Below are 19,115 nucleotides of genomic sequence, written 5' to 3'. Positions count from 1 at the left end.
GTATTATAGTTTTACAGGGACCTACTAGCAATGAACGTAGGCAAAATGAATATGTTGTATCTGCTATAAGGATTAAACATAATTGCCACTCAAACAAATCACCCATTGTTTAATCTAAAAAGTAGTCAGCTGTTGTATCCACCCCCAAATCAATGGACGAACCGTATTACATAGTCCATGCTATCAAACTAGTCTCCTGGCTGAATTAATAATAATATTACTGTAAATAGCTGAAGGGGCTGAATGTTAGAGAAAGAAAGAAAGAAAAAAAACATCCAGCCAGCCCTTTGTTGTTGCTCTCACGCTGACGTGCGCAGGCTGCGCGGTCGCACTGCGCCCCAGCTCCCCCTCTCTCCCCGCGGCCTGGTCGGAGATGAGTGGAAGATGTCGGTGTCGGGGCTGAAGGCCGAACTGAAGTTTTTGGAGTCAATCTTTGACCCAAACCACGAAAGATTTAGAATTATAGACTGGAAGCCCGATGAGCTTAGTTGCCAATTTAACGTGACGGGGGAAAAGCTGTTGATCATCCACTGCAACATCACGGTAAGAGCGGCAGGGCGAGTGGCGCACATAAGCTAGCGAGAATCCCGGACTATCCACCGCCGACACGAAAACACCGCACACACCGCTCTGTTTACACCTTCTACCCCTCGTTTTTCTGGGCTCCGGGCCTCTGCCCTTTCCTTTTTGGTTAATTTTCCAAGATCAAATGACCTCCCCCTGGGATAAAAACGACAGCACAACATTTAAAACATTGCGTTTCAGTGCCTTAGCTCTTCTCGTGTAGCAACATTAGCTCCCCGCTAGCTAGAAAATGTGACGCTACAAGTTTGGTTAGCTGGGGAAATAAACTGCGTCGCTGTTGCGGGGTTGATGTCGGCCCGCGACAGCAGCTCTTTTAACCCGCACTCTGGTGGATTTGGTGTACATGGGTCGTCTGTTTAAGAGGGGTTTCACGGAGAGAGGGACGGTGTGCTGCAGATGAACATGTTTGGAGGAAGAGTTGCACCATACACGCGTTTATCGTCCAGTAAATAGACTCGTCCCGTGACGGGTGGTGTGTGTTATCGTTAAAAGATGTAAACATCGTGTTGTGTGCGTTAAAATTCACCATCGACTTTTCGTGCGCCAGCGTGTAATCCATACCCCACGGTGGACGTTGTGGTTCATGACCATTTGGTGGATGACTGTTGTGGTTATTGTCATGTAACGTGTTTGGATCCTCAGTTTTAATTATATTTTTAGAAAAATCCTTTTCTAGCTTGTAGGATCTGGTTGGATTTTTTCAATGCAAAATCACAGAATGCCACCGAAAGGGTCATGCAACTTGCATCCATGTTTTAGGAGCCTTTCGCGGCAGGACACATCAATGACGCTTTTTATGTTCTACTTAAAGCGACTCTCTCTCCTCGTGTCTAATGTTTGTTCCGGTTTTTAGTCTTTATTTACATAGCCGAGGCTATTAAAATGTATGTAAAAATAAATAAATAAAATGATGTCATGTTTGCGTTTACGTTAAGTTGGCCGACTACATATTTTGGGCAGCAGCCCGAATTTACCGGAATGCATCTTGAGATTCAGTCCATGTCCTCTCTGGCTCTATTGCATGTCACTGACACTACGCATCTTGTGGGGTGACGCACTAATCATTTTCGATCAGCATCATCTTTTGCATAGTGTTTACAGAGGCGAATGGATAACTTGTTATTCTTTAGTGATTATTCCACATTGCAAAACAAATCCTAAGCCCACATTCAGCTTTGCAATCAGAGAGATGTGTAATTATCACGTTGATTGCTTATAATTGAGCAAATACAGAAGCAAATTTTATTCATAATTGGTGCAATTAAGGCAACATATCGACTTTAACATCTCTAGCAAACAGTCAACAAGTTTAATAAATTGTTTTTTCAGGTGGGTACTTCATATTATACCGAATTAACCAAATATGTATTTCAGTCTAGGTTAGGGTATAGTTTCTATTGGTATTCACTACATCTTTAATGACCTAACAGTTACTGTTGACCATTGTTAAATGTTCTTGTTTTTTAGGAATCCTACCCCTCTACTCCGCCGATATGGTTCGTGGACTCTGATGACCCTAGTCTGGCTGAAGTTCTGGAGCGGCTGGAAGATGTGAGGAAAGGCAGCACATTGGTAAGTCTGTGGGAAAAAAAACTAAATGGGAAACTTGATTCCCGAACTATGCAAACGCGAGAATCGCATCACACTGCGACGGTTTCACATGGATTTTCTTACCCTTCATTCCTGTCTCCTGCCACAGCTTCTTCAGCAGCTGAAGCGTCTCATTTGTGATCTCTGTCGGCTTTATAACCTCCCCCAACATCCCGACGTAGAGATGCTCGACCAGCCTCTCCCCGCTGGGCCCATCAACCCCGAGCGAAAGGTAGGCATGGCGCCCCCGGTGTAAACGATGCAACGTACTTCAAAACGTCGGCCCTCTCAATCCCGCCATGCTCTCTGCCCACACAACAGATCGGTCCAGCTGATGAGGTGACGTCCGAGGAAGAGGAGGAGGAAGAGATGGGAGAGGTGCTTAATATTTACATTTCTCTGCTCGCTCTCGGGGTCCACGGCATTAGCGGCTGAGTCCGCCTTGATATGCGGCTTTTCCAAGTCGATCGTAATGGTCCGTGTCCATGTGTCTTTGCCCCCCGACACTCCCGGACAGCAGGACATCGAAGACCTGGATCACTATGAGATGAAGGAGGAGGAGCCGGTCGACGGCAAGAAGTCGGAGGATGACGGCATCGAGAAGGAGAACCTGGCCATCCTGGAGAAGATCCGCAAGAACCAGAGGCAGGATCACTTAAACGTAAGTGCTCATTCGGTAGGTGCACTTTTCTTTATTTGTTTTCCCGTACACATACACACAAAAAATTGCGTAATTTCCTTTGCAGGTTTAATTGGCATCTGTGGTTCTGAATTGTGCGTTGTGTCATCTTGTGCCCTGGCACAGGGTGCAGTCTCTGGCTCGGTACAGGCCTCGGACCGCCTCATGAAGGAACTCAGGGAAATCTACAGATCACAAAGTTACAAGACAGGTGAGCGCGCAGACCTGCTCCATTATTGATCCTTTGTATCGATCCCAGATGGGAAATGTGGGTGTCATTGCAGCAGTATAAGACAGCAATAAGTATTAAAAAGAGGCCAATGCATAGTAATAGGAATATTTAATGATCTGTATCTATACACAGTACGAGTAAAAATTATTACAATCTGATAGTTGAGATTGACCTTTGTTTGCTTAATGATTGACATACATTATAATATTAATTGTCCGGCCAGTGTTATTGTTTTATTGTTTGATATTGAGTTAAAAAAAATTCTGTCTCCCTTGTAGGTATTTATTCAGTGGAGCTAGTCAACGACAGCCTTTATGAGTGGCATGTCAAAATAAGGACGTAAGTTTTTCGGCGGATAATAAGCTTAGCCATATTTTATAAGCTGCCACCTGAGCTCATGTCTAACATGTTCTCTCCTTCCTTGTTCAACCCCAGGGTAGACCCTGATAGTCCCCTGCATAGTGACTTGCAGGTCTTAAAGGAAAAGGAGGGGGTGGACTACATCCTCCTCAATTTCTCTTATAAAGTGAGTATTGCGGTTTAAATGAGAACAAACACATTCACCGATGACCCACATCTCGGCGAAGAGGGATCTAACCACCCTGTGTTTTCCCCTCCTTCTCCAGGATAACTTTCCCTTTGACCCCCCTTTCGTGCGGGTAGTGTCCCCTGTGCTCTCCGGTGGGTGAGTACATTGAAGATCTGTGCAGTAGTTTATTATCAGTGGCTCTTGCTGCTACTCTTCAAGGCGAATGCACCAGCCACGGTACCTCTCGGTGGCAAGATAATTAATAGTAGTTGGAATTGTAGTCCTTATTTCAGGAAATAAGGACAATGTTCCTCATGGGATTTAAAATGAGGAGGATGAAAACTAAAGAGATCTTTTATTATTGTCTAATGCTCCTTGTTCTCCTTTCAGCTATGTTTTAGGAGGAGGGGCTCTGTGCATGGAACTTTTAACAAAACAGGTATGTTTGTTTTATTTTACATTAAGTCAATCTTATTTGTCTATACGATGATATGCATTGGTACATTAGGTACATCGTTGTTTGTTCATGTCCATCACGTGGTGTAATTCCTGGTTTCTCTTCCCTCTGATAAGGGCTGGAGCAGTGCCTATTCCATAGAATCTGTCATCATGCAGATTAATGCCACCCTTGTCAAAGGAAAAGCCAGGGTGCAGTTTGGAGCCAATAAGGTACGTGCACTTTTGCGCTCATAAATTAATTTGCCAAGTCATGCGGATGCTTTTCATATTCAGAAGCTCATGGATCATCTCACTATTGCCTGTGCTGTAAACAATATCAAGCACTCCAACCTGACTCCATTTATTTTTTATTTTTCAACAGAACCAGTATAATCTTGCCAGAGCACAGCAGTCATACAAATCTCTTGTGCAGATTCACGAAAAAAATGGTAAGTACTTCTAGGATGACTTTGTACTCTGTGTCTGTGGTGGTTCTAGTGGTATAGAGCTGTTGTGTTTTTGTGTCCTTCTTGATTGCAGGCTGGTACACACCTCCCAAAGAGGACGGATAAGGACCTCGCACCACTATGCACTGGGAACACGTGTCAGCAGGTCAAAAATATCTTGCTTTTCTTTGGAATATCCTCCCACCCCACCCCTGCTCCTTCTGACTCATTGGGGATATAACATTCTTCGCTTGGAACCAACTGGCAAATATTCCCCCATCTCATTGTCTCAATAAACAAGTATTACTCCCCCACCCTCTCCCCTTCCACCATGGGACTGTGTACTCTGCCCCCCCCCGTCCCCCCCTGGGGGAGATATAACATGAGGGAGGCATCATGTTAGTCCCACTTCTGTCCTTAAAAACGTGATCGTCCTTTTCATTTCCCCATTCTACTGCGGGGTGGAGAAGTGTTGGTTTGGTTCCTCTGCTTTCGACCTGGTGGGTGTGACAAACTGGCCGTTCAACTCGTGGCCAGGGGGGGTGTGGGGGCGTAACTCTGGACTCATAGTGCTGACCCCAAAGAGAAGCAATCTTTTTTAGTTGCAACACCCCAGACCTCTGCAGCCATAGCATGGGCTTCTGACCGAATATAAACAGGTTGATTATGGAAGATCTTTAAAGAGACACGTCACCGCGCCACTTGTTGATCACTATCGGACCGCCCCTCCACCCCCTTTATTATTTTTTTTCTTTCGTGGAAATTTGTAGTAATGTAGGCTCTGCTTCAGAAGGAAGATTTGGGTGAATGGCCAATATGATTTGCCCAGATAAATACGGCCATTTTATATCTAATGGTTTAAGCTATTTTTGGGACACAAATGTTATTGGGTCGAGTGAGGCCCTCATGGTCCCTAAGAGTACGGCAACTTGTGTTCACTAGAGCCGAATGAATGGACATCCTGTTTCATAAGAGCATACCAATAGGCTGGCTGTAGATAAGGGTTTAGGACAGCAAATGATGTCTTTCTGGCGTCCTCTCTCAGACAAGTGGAGGGCTCATCTCTCTGGAACTCACCAACCGTGCAGTGGGGTTTTAATTCAAATAAATTCTAGTTCTTCAGATGTTGGCCATCTTTGAGTGATAAAAAAGCCTAAAACAAAGATACAAGAATCCGTCTCATATGAGTGTCCACCAGGGAGACCAACAGCATAGGTTGGCGATTCCAACGTTGACCTCTCCAAAGATTCCAAGAGTAATCCGGGATGGGTTCGCTTAATCCCGCCAACACAACACAATGTTGAACTCTTTACAATTTCTGTAAAAAAACGGTTGTAGTGGTTTGCCCGATTTACGGTTTTAGCTCTTCTTGCTGTTGCATTCTTACATTCGGTTCGGTCCCAACCCAACCGCTCCGTAACCGCTCACTCTGTGGTCGGTGGTCATTTCAGCAGCAACGGCTTTATTCAAATTATTTTTTATTTTTTATTGAGGACCATGGCGTGACTTGACCAAGAACGAGAAGATCCTGTGGTCAGGAAGCTCGCCGTTTGGCTTGGCTTGGAGGCCGGCGGGGAAAGGGTCAGCTCTCTCTCCCCCCCTTTGTTTTAATTTGGACATTCAGTTGAGGATACCTTTTTATTAAATATACACAACGCAAAATCATAAGGGAGACATGAGCTGGGTGTCCCCAAGGCGCTGTTTGGCTTTTATCGGTAAGCGATGGGATAGATCATTGTGGTGTAACCAAGGCGAATCGGCCCTGTACTGTTGAGTCTGACGTTAACCTCCTTCTCCCCATGCAATATAACCCAAAATGAGTATGCTGGCTCTTCTAAAACGAGGGCAGATACTGTATCAATTTATGAACACTTGCAGTTATTTAACACTGTCTGCAACAATTTGTTTTAAATGATAACTCAGGTAAATAAAACCATGTTATGGAGGGGTAATGTGTGCATAGAAAATAAAAAGGTTTGATCACAGTTCATTTGATGCATAAGATGATGCTCTGTACCTCGTCTGAGTTAGACCTTTATTTCCTCAAAGAATTGACTGTCAGACCTTTATAATCTTAATGTTATGGGTTCCATTTCACCCGAGGTTTCCTGTGGTGTGTTTCATGCATTGTAAAAAATAAGATAAGATGGTGGGCATTTGCAGAGCATTTCTTCTTCTCTATCGAGTGACCAAACATTAGCGGGATTGTATAAGCATATATGTAACCCATGCTATGGCTCATTGAAATCCACTGTAGTATTTTCTTTTTTCCTTTTTGTTTCTGTTTATGGTTCTGTATGGTTGCATTTCATAGTCTGGGAGGTCTTAAATATAAATGATCCTTTTGTTTTGGTAACCAGTTTGCACACATGGTAAGGATGTGCCTATGGAAGTCAATACAATTTGTAGAGGCAGTGTAATGATTTGAAAAATCTCCCCAGCTTCATGTGCTAGCATCTATTTGTTACGAGTCTGATCACAATAACAGTTTGCCAAAATGCCAAAACGGGTTCATGGGAATAATTAAATGTTGTTCACTCTTCATCCTCATGCCACGATGAATAGAATTGCACGCTTCTCTTTAACTGGACAGTGTATTTGAAATGGTTAATCATTCTCTTGTGAATTCATTTTTCGGGCACCAACGTATGGACGATGGACTGAGTTTGGCACTGTTGGCATGCTTTGGTTTTTGTTTTATTTTCATTTGTTTCATTTTCCATTAAAATAATTTTGACCATGTACAGTAATTTGTAAACTTGCATCAAGTTTATAAATAAAGAATTTTAAGATTAATGCTGTTGTATCTAGTTTTTTCTATTCTGTAAAGCCGCCATAAATAATGACACAAATGCAGTGTAACGGTTGCTTAATGACAGGAAAATGCCAAATGCCAGTTAATTTGATCATTCAATTTAGGGATTTTGGTGTAAAAAGTATGTATATTGTTCTATGGATTAATTGAAATGTTGCTCTGGGATTACTTTACTGAGCATTAAACGTGAACATTCTTTTACTTGGAAAAACAACAGATTTTTAGTAAGGCAATTGAATCAACCCAATTCATATTAACACATTTTTCATGTATTATTCATACTGAAAAATGTGTTCCTCCCATGTCTGAGATATTGCAGTTAATAAAGAGTCTAGACGACAGGATGCAACAAGAACTGTTTAATATCTATTAGGGTAGGACCAAATTATACAAAAGTCATACACAAAAATGTAATTCCCTTTTTACGTCATTCGGCTTGGAGACACAGTCTCCTCATACCAACCCAACCACGGGGATCGTGTTCCTTTACAGTGTGTTCTATCCATGGCAATAACTCATCTCTTACATTGCAATACATATCAAACCACACAGTCGATGAGAGAAAACAAGGAAGGTTCGGTGACATCACGGGTCAATACAGAATGAGCGACTACAGGGTTACTTTGCGTACCCACGTTAACACACGTTTAGATGTGGTGTAATGGTTCAATACGTCTTTCTTACGTCTGGAATATCTTACTTCATACGATTCAACCAGGTTCTCCTTGTGCATGTCAGATGTTTATAACCGGCTTGAGCCAGTCAGATGAACTTTGTGGGAGTAAAAGTTATGAGTTATTCACCTGTGTACTGTTGCTGGTGCAAATACTATGCGACGTTTGCATGATGTTCACAGTTTCACACCTAAAAGCACAGCATGTTAAACAAAAGTAATATTAGCGCCATATTTCTGGTCACGTATACATTTTCATACACTTATCCCCCCCGACAGGAAAGGACATTTATTATTTTATCCTTACATGTATTATTCTAAATAAAGATTTCGGTTTGTATTCCTTTACTGCATATGCGTCATGCCGAGTTAGGTTGGCACTGAGATCAGCAGTTTTAAGTTCACTCAGTGTAAGCATGAATTCTTGAAAAAACTAAAAGGTGCTTTAAATCTGTAGCAGGTAGCTATGGGAAGACACAGAGGACATGTGCCACAAACACACCCACACATCATACGTAACACATAACAAAGTCTATACCAAACAACAAAGTGGAGAAACGGAAAAATAAAAATTCAGTTTATATACCACAGCACAATCAGACAAGACAACTTACAGGTTTTGAATTCACTAGCAATCAGACATGTCGCTTCACGGCTGTGTCGAGCCTAACACTGGATTACTATAATAATCATGAACTTCTCAAAACACTTCTCCAAGCCAACTTGGTAGCAAAGAGAATTGAGTCTAACTATTAACTCACTGCAAAGGAAAGCCGTAGAGTCTTGAAATTAAAGAATCGAGTTTCACCTGTTCTAGTTTTTTGGGCCAAGATTTTAGTGGATTTATACCCTTTAATATTATCATATATACCATACTACATCTATTCATGGAATAACAACAGCCATACATAGACGCCCAAAAAATCCAGAGGTTGAGAAATAAGTAGCCATGTAATAATTTACAGTTGGGGTTTTAGGTGGGAGTTAAGAGAGAATTAGTCAACAAGTATAACATCCATCACTTAATACACTGCTTGGACCACGCACAACATCAATTACTTGTACCCCACTGCCATTCAGAAGGCAGAAGTGTCTTGGTTACTCCTCAACTTCAAACTGTACAACATTAATTTGGAATGTTATCCAAGGAACTACACACGTCAACATGTTGTGGGCCTCACTTTTGGATGGATTCTCAACTGTCATTGGTCTGCATCCTGACATGCTTGATCCGAACACAAAGTCAGTGTATGATGTCGGTCAAGACAAACATGTCACTATGTAATCACAAGGTTCAAACTATAAAACAATAGCCCACAGGGCTGGAATTTAAGGACGATGACAGACTGTGACTTCACACGTAGATCTAAAACCAACTCACACACTTTCCTGAGAAAGTAATTGATGCTTTAAAACAGAGGAATACTAGGGCTAGGACGATTCTTATTGGTACAGAATTAACACATTTAAATGGCTGTAAAATAGTGAACCTATTTCAGCCTAGCTCTTGAACATCTACATGATCTAACTTGGTCATCATATAATAAGAGACATTAAGAGAAATGTCAATCTTTATATATATCTGTATATATATATATATATATATATTGACTCTAAATTTAGAATTGTTTACACATCTTAATGTATTCATACGAGACTAATTGCAAATTTGAGACGTTTTTTAATAAATTCTCTAGTTTCTATTTGTAACAATTGAAAAATTAGACTTCAGATTTTCACAAAATGGAAAGAAGGAGGACGCGTGTTTAAAGGGGGGACACAGAGAATAAATGTTAATCTTGGCAGTAGGTAATGCTACTAAACATTCTTCTTTTTACAGCGTTGTGATTGAAAAAATCGGATTACCACTGTGAAGCATTCAAGGAGTGTGTTGGACTAAATGACCTGTCGTTGTAGAACAGTAAACCTAAGTATTGTGTAGGGGGCGAAAGGACGACCCGCCCCTGTCCCCCTTTAAAACCAGCGGTCGACTTCAAAACAAAACCCAGTAAAGTATGACTGACACGTTTGGCATCCCCCTCTATGCATAGCCACTGCTCTACCTGTGTCGTTCCCACGGAGGCCTCTAGTGGCAGGATGAAGGGAGTCTAACTGTGAATGGTGTTCTTAATCGATCCCGCTGTGGCTCCCATACCGCACCCCCCCGCCCCTAACATCCCGCCACGTCTCTCCCCCATCCTCCTCCCCGCTCCTACATGGGCTCGTCGTAGTTGTAGGTGGGGGCGGCAGAGTACTGGTTCTGCTGCGGGTTCTGCTGCTGCATGTTCTGCTGCATGGCGCCCTGGGCCGCTCCCATGGCTGCGTGCTGGGCGGCCTCCTGGACGTGGGGGTTCTTCCAGGCGCCCGTGGTCCACTCCTCCTGGGCCTTGCCCATACTGCCGCCACTGCCGCGGTATAGGTTGTGGACCTGTGCAAAGGCATTGAGAGTTGAATTGAATGGAAAATATGTATATTTTCTAAACTAAAAGAAAAAAAGGAGCAATAATAAACAATAAAATAAAATGATGAAACAAGTGGACAGTTAGAATTAGGTAATATTTGCAAACAATGAAAACCACAAATGAAAGGAAACTGTCTCACACTTGCTTTACCCGTTCAAAAAGGGGTGTGAAGAAGAAAAACTTGTTTAATCTCACCCCTTCTCCCTAAATTATTGATCAATAATGGTTTATCAGCTTCCTAATTACTGATATATAATTCCTTGTCAAAAATATACATTAGTTATCAATAGTTAAATTCCTTAGAACATCATTCATCAGAGTGCAGGAGTTAGATGCTGTAGACGTATCTGCTCATCAATGACTGTTCAATGAATGTTCAATGAATGTTTTTAAAGCGTTGGTACATGATCCAGCAGTGAATTATTAAACGATGTATGAATGTGTACAAGTACATGCATTGGAACAACTGTGGTCCCACTGCTTGAATGAGTTGAAAAGAGCTTTCTAGCAGAGCCACACTAAACCCTGCTCCGGGTATGAATAAAGGAAGCGTGTTTTGTTTGTTTTGAAAAGAAAAACGGCCTTCACAATAGAGTAGGCGTAGCCTTTGCAACACAATCAACGAAACTTGATCCAAGGTTTGTATGACTGCGCCGATGTATGACGGTACATTTCAGCCATGGCCAACATCGATCTTGTTAAGAGGTATTTAGCGATGCCCTACCCTGGTGAGTGCGATGAAAGACAGCACGGCCACTGCAGTGAACATTATGGTGGGAATCAGCATGACCACAGCTGAGCCCACGTTGGTGCTGAAGAAGGTGATGGTAGCCAGCCAACCGCTGGGGAACAGAAAAGGAAGTGGAGGGAGGCGTGAGAATCAAGACTGCACATTATCAAACCTAATGATGGTGCAACATTCAACACTACTTGTGTAAGCCTATTTGGAATGGGTATTATTTATTATTTATATACATTTCAGTGTATGTCACACACACACACCAACTAACACATAATGATTTGCAACGCCTAGTACTTTTTAATATATAATATTTAATATATGTATTGATCTTGAAGGGCAATAACAACATCACCTTTTGAAAGTAGTCTTATGTTTCCTTCTATGTTTTCATTGTACCCTACAACATCCACACAGCACAAGTTCCACTCATCCCTCCACCACTAGACTCACCACTGGTACCACAGCTGAAATGTTATATTCTTACATAATTACTTGATCCTTTAATCATGAGTGTTCTCTCACTGAGCCTAGTGGCTCAACACCAGGGAAATGCAGAGACCATTGTCTGGTCTGAGTGCTTACCAAACCCCCCAGCCTGGGATGCCCACTGTCTGGATGATGCTGATCACAACCTGGGCCATGAACACGAAGAAGAAGGCCATGAAGTTGAAGGAGCTATCCGTCCTGCGATGTGAGGAGAGCAGACATACAACAATATCACAAAGGGTTGCAAGAGACATATTTTAAGAAACATAAAGGGATATCGTTTTTAGAATTGTTTTTTTATTTTACATATTAAGCTTGCAATGAGTCAGCAACATTAAGGAATTCAATGTTTGTTTGTTTGTTTGTGTAAGGCTTCCGTAGACCTAGAAATGACATCATATCTGCAACTTTATTACTCATTTCTGCATTGCCTGGTGGAATGCTAGATTCTTATTGGTCCATTTCTGTATGTTATTTCTCAGGCCGCTGCTATGAATAACATATACCTTTGTTACAGATGCTAGTTTAAACCGTAAAATCGAATGGACTGTTACGACAGACTACTACACAGAGTAAGTCCTATGGAGACTTACTTGAAGGCCTTGTATATAGGCCTGAACCAGCACACATAGGAGCAGGGAGTGAACAGAATGAGCCACAGGATGGCCATGCCGAAGTTGGTTGCTCCGCCTCCACCGCACATCCATGCCAAGCAGCCAATGAGATTCACGGCCAGTGTGGCACTGTTCACTATGGAGGACGAAAACCGAAAGACAAATTGAGTAAGTGTGCTTGATCATATTCATATATGTTATCTGTAGCTAAAACTACAGAAGGGTTGTAAGTCTGCCACTATCTGATATACTACTAGATTTACTACTAGAATATAACTACATGACTAAGTTAGGTGTATATATGCTAGTGCTACATGCTACCTTTTGTACACGCAACAAGAAGGACTCTACAGTAGGCGAACAAATGCTGAGGTTAATTCTACAGTCAAACATTAAACTTACGTTCAAGAATAGAATCGTGGAACCTATGTGATGATGAAACAGATATTGAATGCATTATGTAAGTGTTCTACACATATGTAATCCATGATAGGTTGATCTGCTACTAATCCAGGGAAATCATAAGGAAGAGAGGCTTACAGGTTACACCATGTTGGCCTTAAAATTCATGTTCATGTTGAAACATGTTCAAATATTTCAAATGTTTAGGGTTTCTTGTGCCATCTACTTCAATAAATAAATAATGGAAAGCCACACACCCTTTATTGAAATACATAATAAGAAAAATGGAATCAATGTGCGGATCAATCAAGTGTATCTTATCTCATCTTATGTTGCTGTCTTTGCTGAAACATGGTAAGCTGGCTATACCAGAATGCTTCTACTGTTTGCGCTTCATGATATTTTGGGCAAAACAAAAAACATGCTTTGCATAACAAAAAACCACAGTGAGGGAGCATTAGCCTATACTGGGCAGGACGATAGCAGTTCTCAAGCTGAGATAAACATAGATCATCCATACTGGCTCATCAAATACAAAACGCCAACAACAGGCACAGTAGACAATGGAGTTGTCTTGGATAAACTCACAGATCCAGAGGTAGTAGAGCCTCTTGCACATGGTCCGGTGCTGGTCTGGGATCTCGTTGAAGTCCTGGTAAAAGCATGGCTTCAGAGGGATGAAGCGAGGCAGGGGTGGGAAGTTGTTTTCTGGGGCAGGCAAACACAACATGTATGGAAATTAGGATGAGCCAAAGTCAATTTAACACCACAAACATACAACATTTACACGTATGACTTTCATTGGTTAACATTCTTAACATGAGTTGCAAGTGTGTAGGTATTCAGAACAGTACTATTCCAAATCCATACATTGGGCTTAATGGAAAGCATCAATATTGTTCCTACTATTGTTTCACGGTGGTGCTTACCTGCCATTGTGCCTGTTGTGTACTCGTGGAAAAGGCCACTTCTGTCTTTAGGTAGTTTGTTGGATTAAACTGCAGAGAATTACACAATTGGTTACAGCCATGCCTTACCACAGGATCCAGTAGTAAACATATATATATATATATATATATATATATATATATATATATATATATATATATATATATATATATATATATATATATATATGTATGTATATGTGTATATATATATATATAGCATTACACAGGCCTTTAGCACACAATGAACACACGAATGTGTTCATTTGGTCGACATTTCTTCCTTTTTTTCCAGCATTAACTACACACAATACATCTGTGATATCACTTTTATGCAGTACGTTATAGAAAAACTTTTAGAAAACACTAAAAATAGAATCGATATGACATATACATTATATTTCACCATGCACAAGAGCTGCCTCATGCAATGCATTCCTATGGCCTTCTCGCCACCACGAACAGATAGATGAATGAGCTGTTTAAATAACCAGAAGGTTATCATTATGCCCTCTTCGATTAGTATAAACCAACCTTTGTTGTGGTAAACCTACAGGCCTAAGCTAAAAAAAAATAGCTTTGTTTTCAATCGAATAATCTCCCAAATCTAGTCGAGTGATGGAGTATGTAGCCTATAGCCTAATACAACCACGGGCTATCAAGGACATTGTAATATTCACTGATCGGAGGAGGGATCTGCCGCCACACGAAGAACTATATCTTTTAGAAAACAGTTGATGAAGGGATCGTTTCATAGACGAACGAGCCGGTTTTAAATGCATTTTTCCAAAAGGGCTGCTGTCGTGATGCTGCAATGGGATACAGGGCATCGTGCAGGCTGGTGTCAATGGAGAAGCGTCCTTCAAGAGGAGCAGCCTGCGACCGGGCATGTGTAGACCTTTATACCATCTATATTTTGAACGCTTAACAAATCGAGCACTTGCATTCTCGTGACTCGGTGAATCGATCGTTCGCGATGAATGTATAGCCAATAATAATAATATAGAATCGCCACAACCATTCGTTCGCGCACTAGAAATCAAGTAGGCCGTATAATTGTAACAATTTTTTTAAAAAAAATCTTACCTAAATGATCCCGCGGTTTGGTGCCACAATATTTCTGCGGTTTGGACTTGAATTCGATGCGATATTTTGCAGGAAATGCATTCGTGTAAATGCTCTCGGTTCTCGCATCAACTCAATCTGTTCCTTGGCGGAATGGATGAGTAGGACGGTCACGTGACGTGTACGCACCCTCCTACGAGGAGATCAGGATGTTGGAGCTGCAGACTCCACCCTCTGCTGCCTCTCCGATGCTCTCCTCGGTGCTGAAGCTTCAGAGAGGGCCTTCATCTCAGCCTAATAGACCCACACCGTGGTACTGGTTCCGTGGTACAACTGTTCGACTTAGTAAAGGTTAGGGGTTTTAGGGTTAGGGCTTGGTTTGAAGCTTAGGTTTCAGGGTTTTGATTGAGGGTCAGGGGTCTAGGGTTTGGTTTCAGGGGTCGGTTTAAGGGGAGGTGGGGTTAGGGTTAGGCTAGGATTAGGGTTTGGTATAAGGGTTAGGGTTTAATTTTTAGGGTTAGGTTTTAGGGTTTGGTATAAGGTTGTTTTAGGGTTTGGGTATAGGGTTTGGTATTAGTCAGGTTATAGGGTTTGGTTTTAGGGTTAGGTTTAAGGGGGTTGTTTAAGGGTCAGGGTAGGTTTAGGGTTTAGTTTGTGGGGTGAGATGTTAGGGTTTGGTTTGGGGTTAGATTTAAGGGGTATGTTTAAGGGGTTAGGGCATGGTTTGGTTGAAGGGTTAGGTTTCACAGTAAGGTTTTAGAGTTAGGTTCTATACAGTTAAGGTAAGCTCAAGGTTTGGTTGTAGGGTTAGGGTTTCCTATTAGGGTCAGGTTTTAGTGTTTGGTTGGGGTGAGGGATCTTATCAGGGTTTTGGTTTAAGTTCCATGTTTTGATACTAGGGTTTCCTTTAGGTGAGGCTTGAGGGTAAATAAAAACGAACTACTACTACCAAAATAATTACAGTTATTGTAAGTCATAGTGCTACATTCTTTGAGATGTATTTACAGGAGCCACTATACAAATGTATACCCTCAAAGTGCGTTTCTTTCTCCTTTATTATTAGGTATTTGGTGTATTTTCTTTTAAGATGGACAGACCACGGTCTGGGTTATTGTTGCTTCGTTCTTCTCCACCAGGGGGCGTGCTAGACAGCCTATACCTGGAGGCCTGGCGAATACTTTACTTTATATTCCTTATTTCAATAAAGGATAATATTGCAATTAAAATTGTCCTTCACTCTTTTTTTTTAAATTTTAATCTTGAAAAAACTCCATTCGCAGGAACATGGCGGAACATGAACTTTTTACTCAATATAAAATAATCAACCACCATATCACATACTTTACTATTGATTAACGTTGTAACCGTCTGTTGGCATCGACTTTGCTCGGTTGTAAACGTTGTGTATTGGTAAACCAGCTCTAGATAAGGGCAAGTGTTGCCTTCAATACAGTGGCAATACTGTATGTGCTTCTCATAAATGAAACCAAAAGGATAGTAGGTGATAGGCATCAAGGAAATAAAGGCATACAAACTTAAAACTGATCCTACTAAGTTCTGTTTAGTTCTTACTGTTTTTTATCGGATTAAAAAATCCTGCTGTGGAGAACTTTTAGATTCCCAACGCAGTGCACATGAGCGGTCGCTGTCAGGAAAACGCTTAAGCGTGAGCGTCATCACTAGCGAGCCGTTTCGTTATCACCAGGACGATGAACGCGCAATACCCACATCAACAAAATATCTATTTTTAAGTATCTCTCATGAAAACAATAAACAAAATCATACTTCGGCCTACATACTGATAATATAATACAACAGTCATTGTGTCAGTTACACAATACAAACAGCCTGATGGAAATGTGTTCCATATGTTATATTTAATTATATAGGTGAGTTCTGCATGCAGCGCTCAACTATTATTCTTCTTAAGTTTTATTCTTTCTTTCTTTCTTTCTTTCTTTCTTTCTTTCTTTCTTTCTTTCTTTCTTTCTTTCTTTCTTTCTTTCTTTCTTTCTTATTTATTATTCTCTACAAACGTTGGGACCTATCTCCTTCCTCAATCTTTCACCTAGAGACTCCATTCCAATTTTAAAATGTTCATAATAGCTTGGAATCGCGCTTTTTTCAGATTTTTAAAATATTTCATACTTTTTAAGATATTCAACTTTTAAAATAGTATTTTTTACAATAGAAGTCAATGGGAGGACTTACTACTTCAGACGTAACTTGGTCAACATTTTATCGTTAACCTTCGTTCAAAGGTTTAACAAATCAACACACTTGTATCTTCAATAATCTGAAAACAGATTTTCGATTACCTTTATACTTTTTTAAAAATCACAGTTTAAATTCCATGTTGGCTTGTTTTCAGTTGGTCTGATTGATTTAGGCTGAGGTTAGAGCGCGAGGACGTGCAGGCAGTGTTGCCAGATTGGGCAGATTTTCTCGCTCAATTGGACTACTTTTTACGACGTTCAGGCAGCGTTGCCAGATTGGGCGATTTTCCCGCCCAATTTGACAACTTTTAATAACGTTAGGCTGGAAAAATGAGCATAAGGCGAGTACATGCAATTTATGCTATTTCAGATTCTTCAGTTCAATTCCTTTTACATTTCTGCATTTTTAGCAATGCTTTGCACTTTTCATTCAGCTGCCAATTTATTTGTTTCGAACCATTTACATTTTTTTAAATGGTGTGCATGTTTACTACATTAAGACTTTTGAACTCTGTTAACATCCCTTCACTTGATTTAAGCCATTTAACGTTTCTTTGTCTTAATCTATGTGGCTTTATTAAAAAATATTTTCAACCTCACTTTGTACTACAGCACATTTTCTAGTTATAATATATTATATCAATTTCTTCTTAGCTACAAAACATAAACTTCGTTTTTATACATAAGGTAAGACATGTGATTTGATCATTTCCATTCATGAACAAGCAGGTGGTGCTAAATCAAATATTGAACGCATAATAATTTTAATTTCTTAAAAAACAAGTGTGATAGTGTGAATTGTGAGACTGCTAAATCTAATCCATCCACATTTATTGATCAACCGTTATTCTTGACATTGAAGATTCGTCATCCCGGGGGTAAGGGGGCCCTGGTATGAGATGAAGGGTGTCCTTGGAGCTCATCTCCCTGGCCTTCAGGAGAGGAGACCCTCCTCCCAACCAGGGCCACATGTTACACTTTAATCAGGACTTATGTCACTCACCTGATGGATGGTGGCTGACATCATGCTACGAGCATAGTGGCCCTTTCTACTGTCATGGCAGCCTTTCAGTTACACACACACACACACACACACACACACACACACACACACACACAAAGACACATCATACTTAACAAAGCTTTATTTGATATGTTTATTTGATGATTCATTGAATTACTTGAGTTGATATGGTAATTACAAAAAGTAATTTATGCAAATTAAGTTAATTCATTATATTTCCTATTATTTAATTAATTAATGGTTTGAGAAGATGCAAATGAAATAGAAAGGATACATGTGTCTCAATAATGTGAAAGAGGAACCCAAACTCAGTGTTTTAAGGACATCATTTGCTACTCAAATAGTGAGGTTAGAGCCTGCTTGGGAACTGGCTGAAGGGGTGGTGCTCTCCTTAAAGGAGTAGCAGCCACCAAGTCCCAGCAGCTATCTGTCAATCTAATGTTCTGGCAAACACACACAATTCTACAATCAGGGCTGGTTTTGTACCTACCAATCAGGAAATTCTCCATTTCCTTTGGCTTCTGTCTCTTCAAATTCTTGTCGGTTTGTGGAATTTCCTCCAAATCCTGCCTATTGCTGCTAGCTTACTGCTCCTTGAACTGCTATCCATTGCAACAAACACAAACTAAGCACAGAACCAACGGCATATCATATCATACAAACACGCTTCTCTTTGAGCTACATCCATTTCTTAACATGTAAATGTATAGCCTTTACTTATTAACATTCATGTGCGCTACCTGCTGATAGTCCAGCAGCCAAGAACACTGATTTCATATGGTGCTAGACTGTAATAAGCAACACCTAAACCACCAGAGGAAATCAGGTTCTGGGTGCAGAGGGCTTTGTTGGGTACTGCACCTGTTATGGAAATGCATAGTGAAAATTCTATACCTGTGCTCATGTCCCAATACTTGTGGAGGTCAATGGGTTGCAAGTTCCTGTTTGCTGGTGCAAAGGTCAAAGGGAGGTCATAGTGCAGGGGGGGTTAATGTGCAACCAAGGTGGACAGCACATGTCCAACGCCGATATCATATGGCTCACCTCCTCAATGGCTCCTTCTGGAAATAGACAGGGGCCTGTTTTTTTTTTCCCTTGCTACATATGGAGCATCACTGCTAAGCTTGCTTTAAAGAGAGTAATAACCCAATCATAATAACAATAGTCCTT

General features: G+C 41.0%; 2 protein-coding genes across 4 annotated transcripts; one reads left to right on the top strand and one right to left on the bottom strand.

Moving 5' to 3' along the window:
• Positions 1 to 314: 314 nt before the first annotated feature.
• Positions 315 to 7,295, top strand: LOC307080760 (ubiquitin-conjugating enzyme E2 Q2-like). 2 transcript variants are annotated; one of them, XM_079743632.1, is made up of 13 exons: positions 315 to 543; positions 2,053 to 2,157; positions 2,285 to 2,407; positions 2,497 to 2,553; positions 2,696 to 2,836; positions 2,981 to 3,065; positions 3,365 to 3,425; positions 3,522 to 3,612; positions 3,713 to 3,771; positions 4,006 to 4,054; positions 4,189 to 4,284; positions 4,436 to 4,502; positions 4,594 to 7,295. In XM_079743632.1, the coding sequence occupies exons 1-13, from the start codon at positions 385 to 387 to the stop codon at positions 4,623 to 4,625; spliced, it is 1,125 nt and encodes a 374-aa protein (XP_079599758.1). In that variant the 5' UTR covers positions 315 to 384; the 3' UTR covers positions 4,626 to 7,295. The 2 variants fall into 2 exon arrangements, with proteins under 2 accessions (XP_079599758.1, XP_079599757.1); XM_079743631.1 differs by having other exon boundaries at positions 2,696 to 2,851.
• A 363-nt stretch (positions 7,296 to 7,658) lies between these two features.
• LOC307080763 (secretory carrier-associated membrane protein 5) lies at positions 7,659 to 18,692 on the bottom strand. 2 transcript variants are annotated; one of them, XM_079743636.1, is made up of 8 exons: positions 18,436 to 18,692; positions 14,727 to 17,986; positions 13,623 to 13,691; positions 13,282 to 13,401; positions 12,271 to 12,427; positions 11,774 to 11,875; positions 11,174 to 11,291; positions 7,659 to 10,415 (listed from the first exon to the last, which is right to left on the bottom strand). In XM_079743636.1, exons 3-8 carry the CDS (start codon positions 13,627 to 13,629, stop codon positions 10,200 to 10,202), a joined length of 720 nt encoding a protein of 239 aa, XP_079599762.1. In that variant the 5' UTR covers positions 13,630 to 13,691; positions 14,727 to 17,986; positions 18,436 to 18,692; the 3' UTR covers positions 7,659 to 10,199. The 2 variants fall into 2 exon arrangements, with proteins under 2 accessions (XP_079599762.1, XP_079599763.1); XM_079743637.1 differs by having other exon boundaries at positions 17,024 to 18,692.
• Positions 18,693 to 19,115: the final 423 nt, after the last annotated feature.

The sequence above is a fragment of the Pollachius pollachius genome (assembly GCF_949987615.1).
Source record: "Pollachius pollachius genome assembly, chromosome: 9".
Lineage (NCBI taxonomy): Eukaryota > Metazoa > Chordata > Actinopteri > Gadiformes > Gadidae > Pollachius > Pollachius pollachius.
The sequence above is the reverse complement of the archived record's forward strand: the minus strand, read 5'-3'. Positions and strand labels throughout refer to the sequence as shown.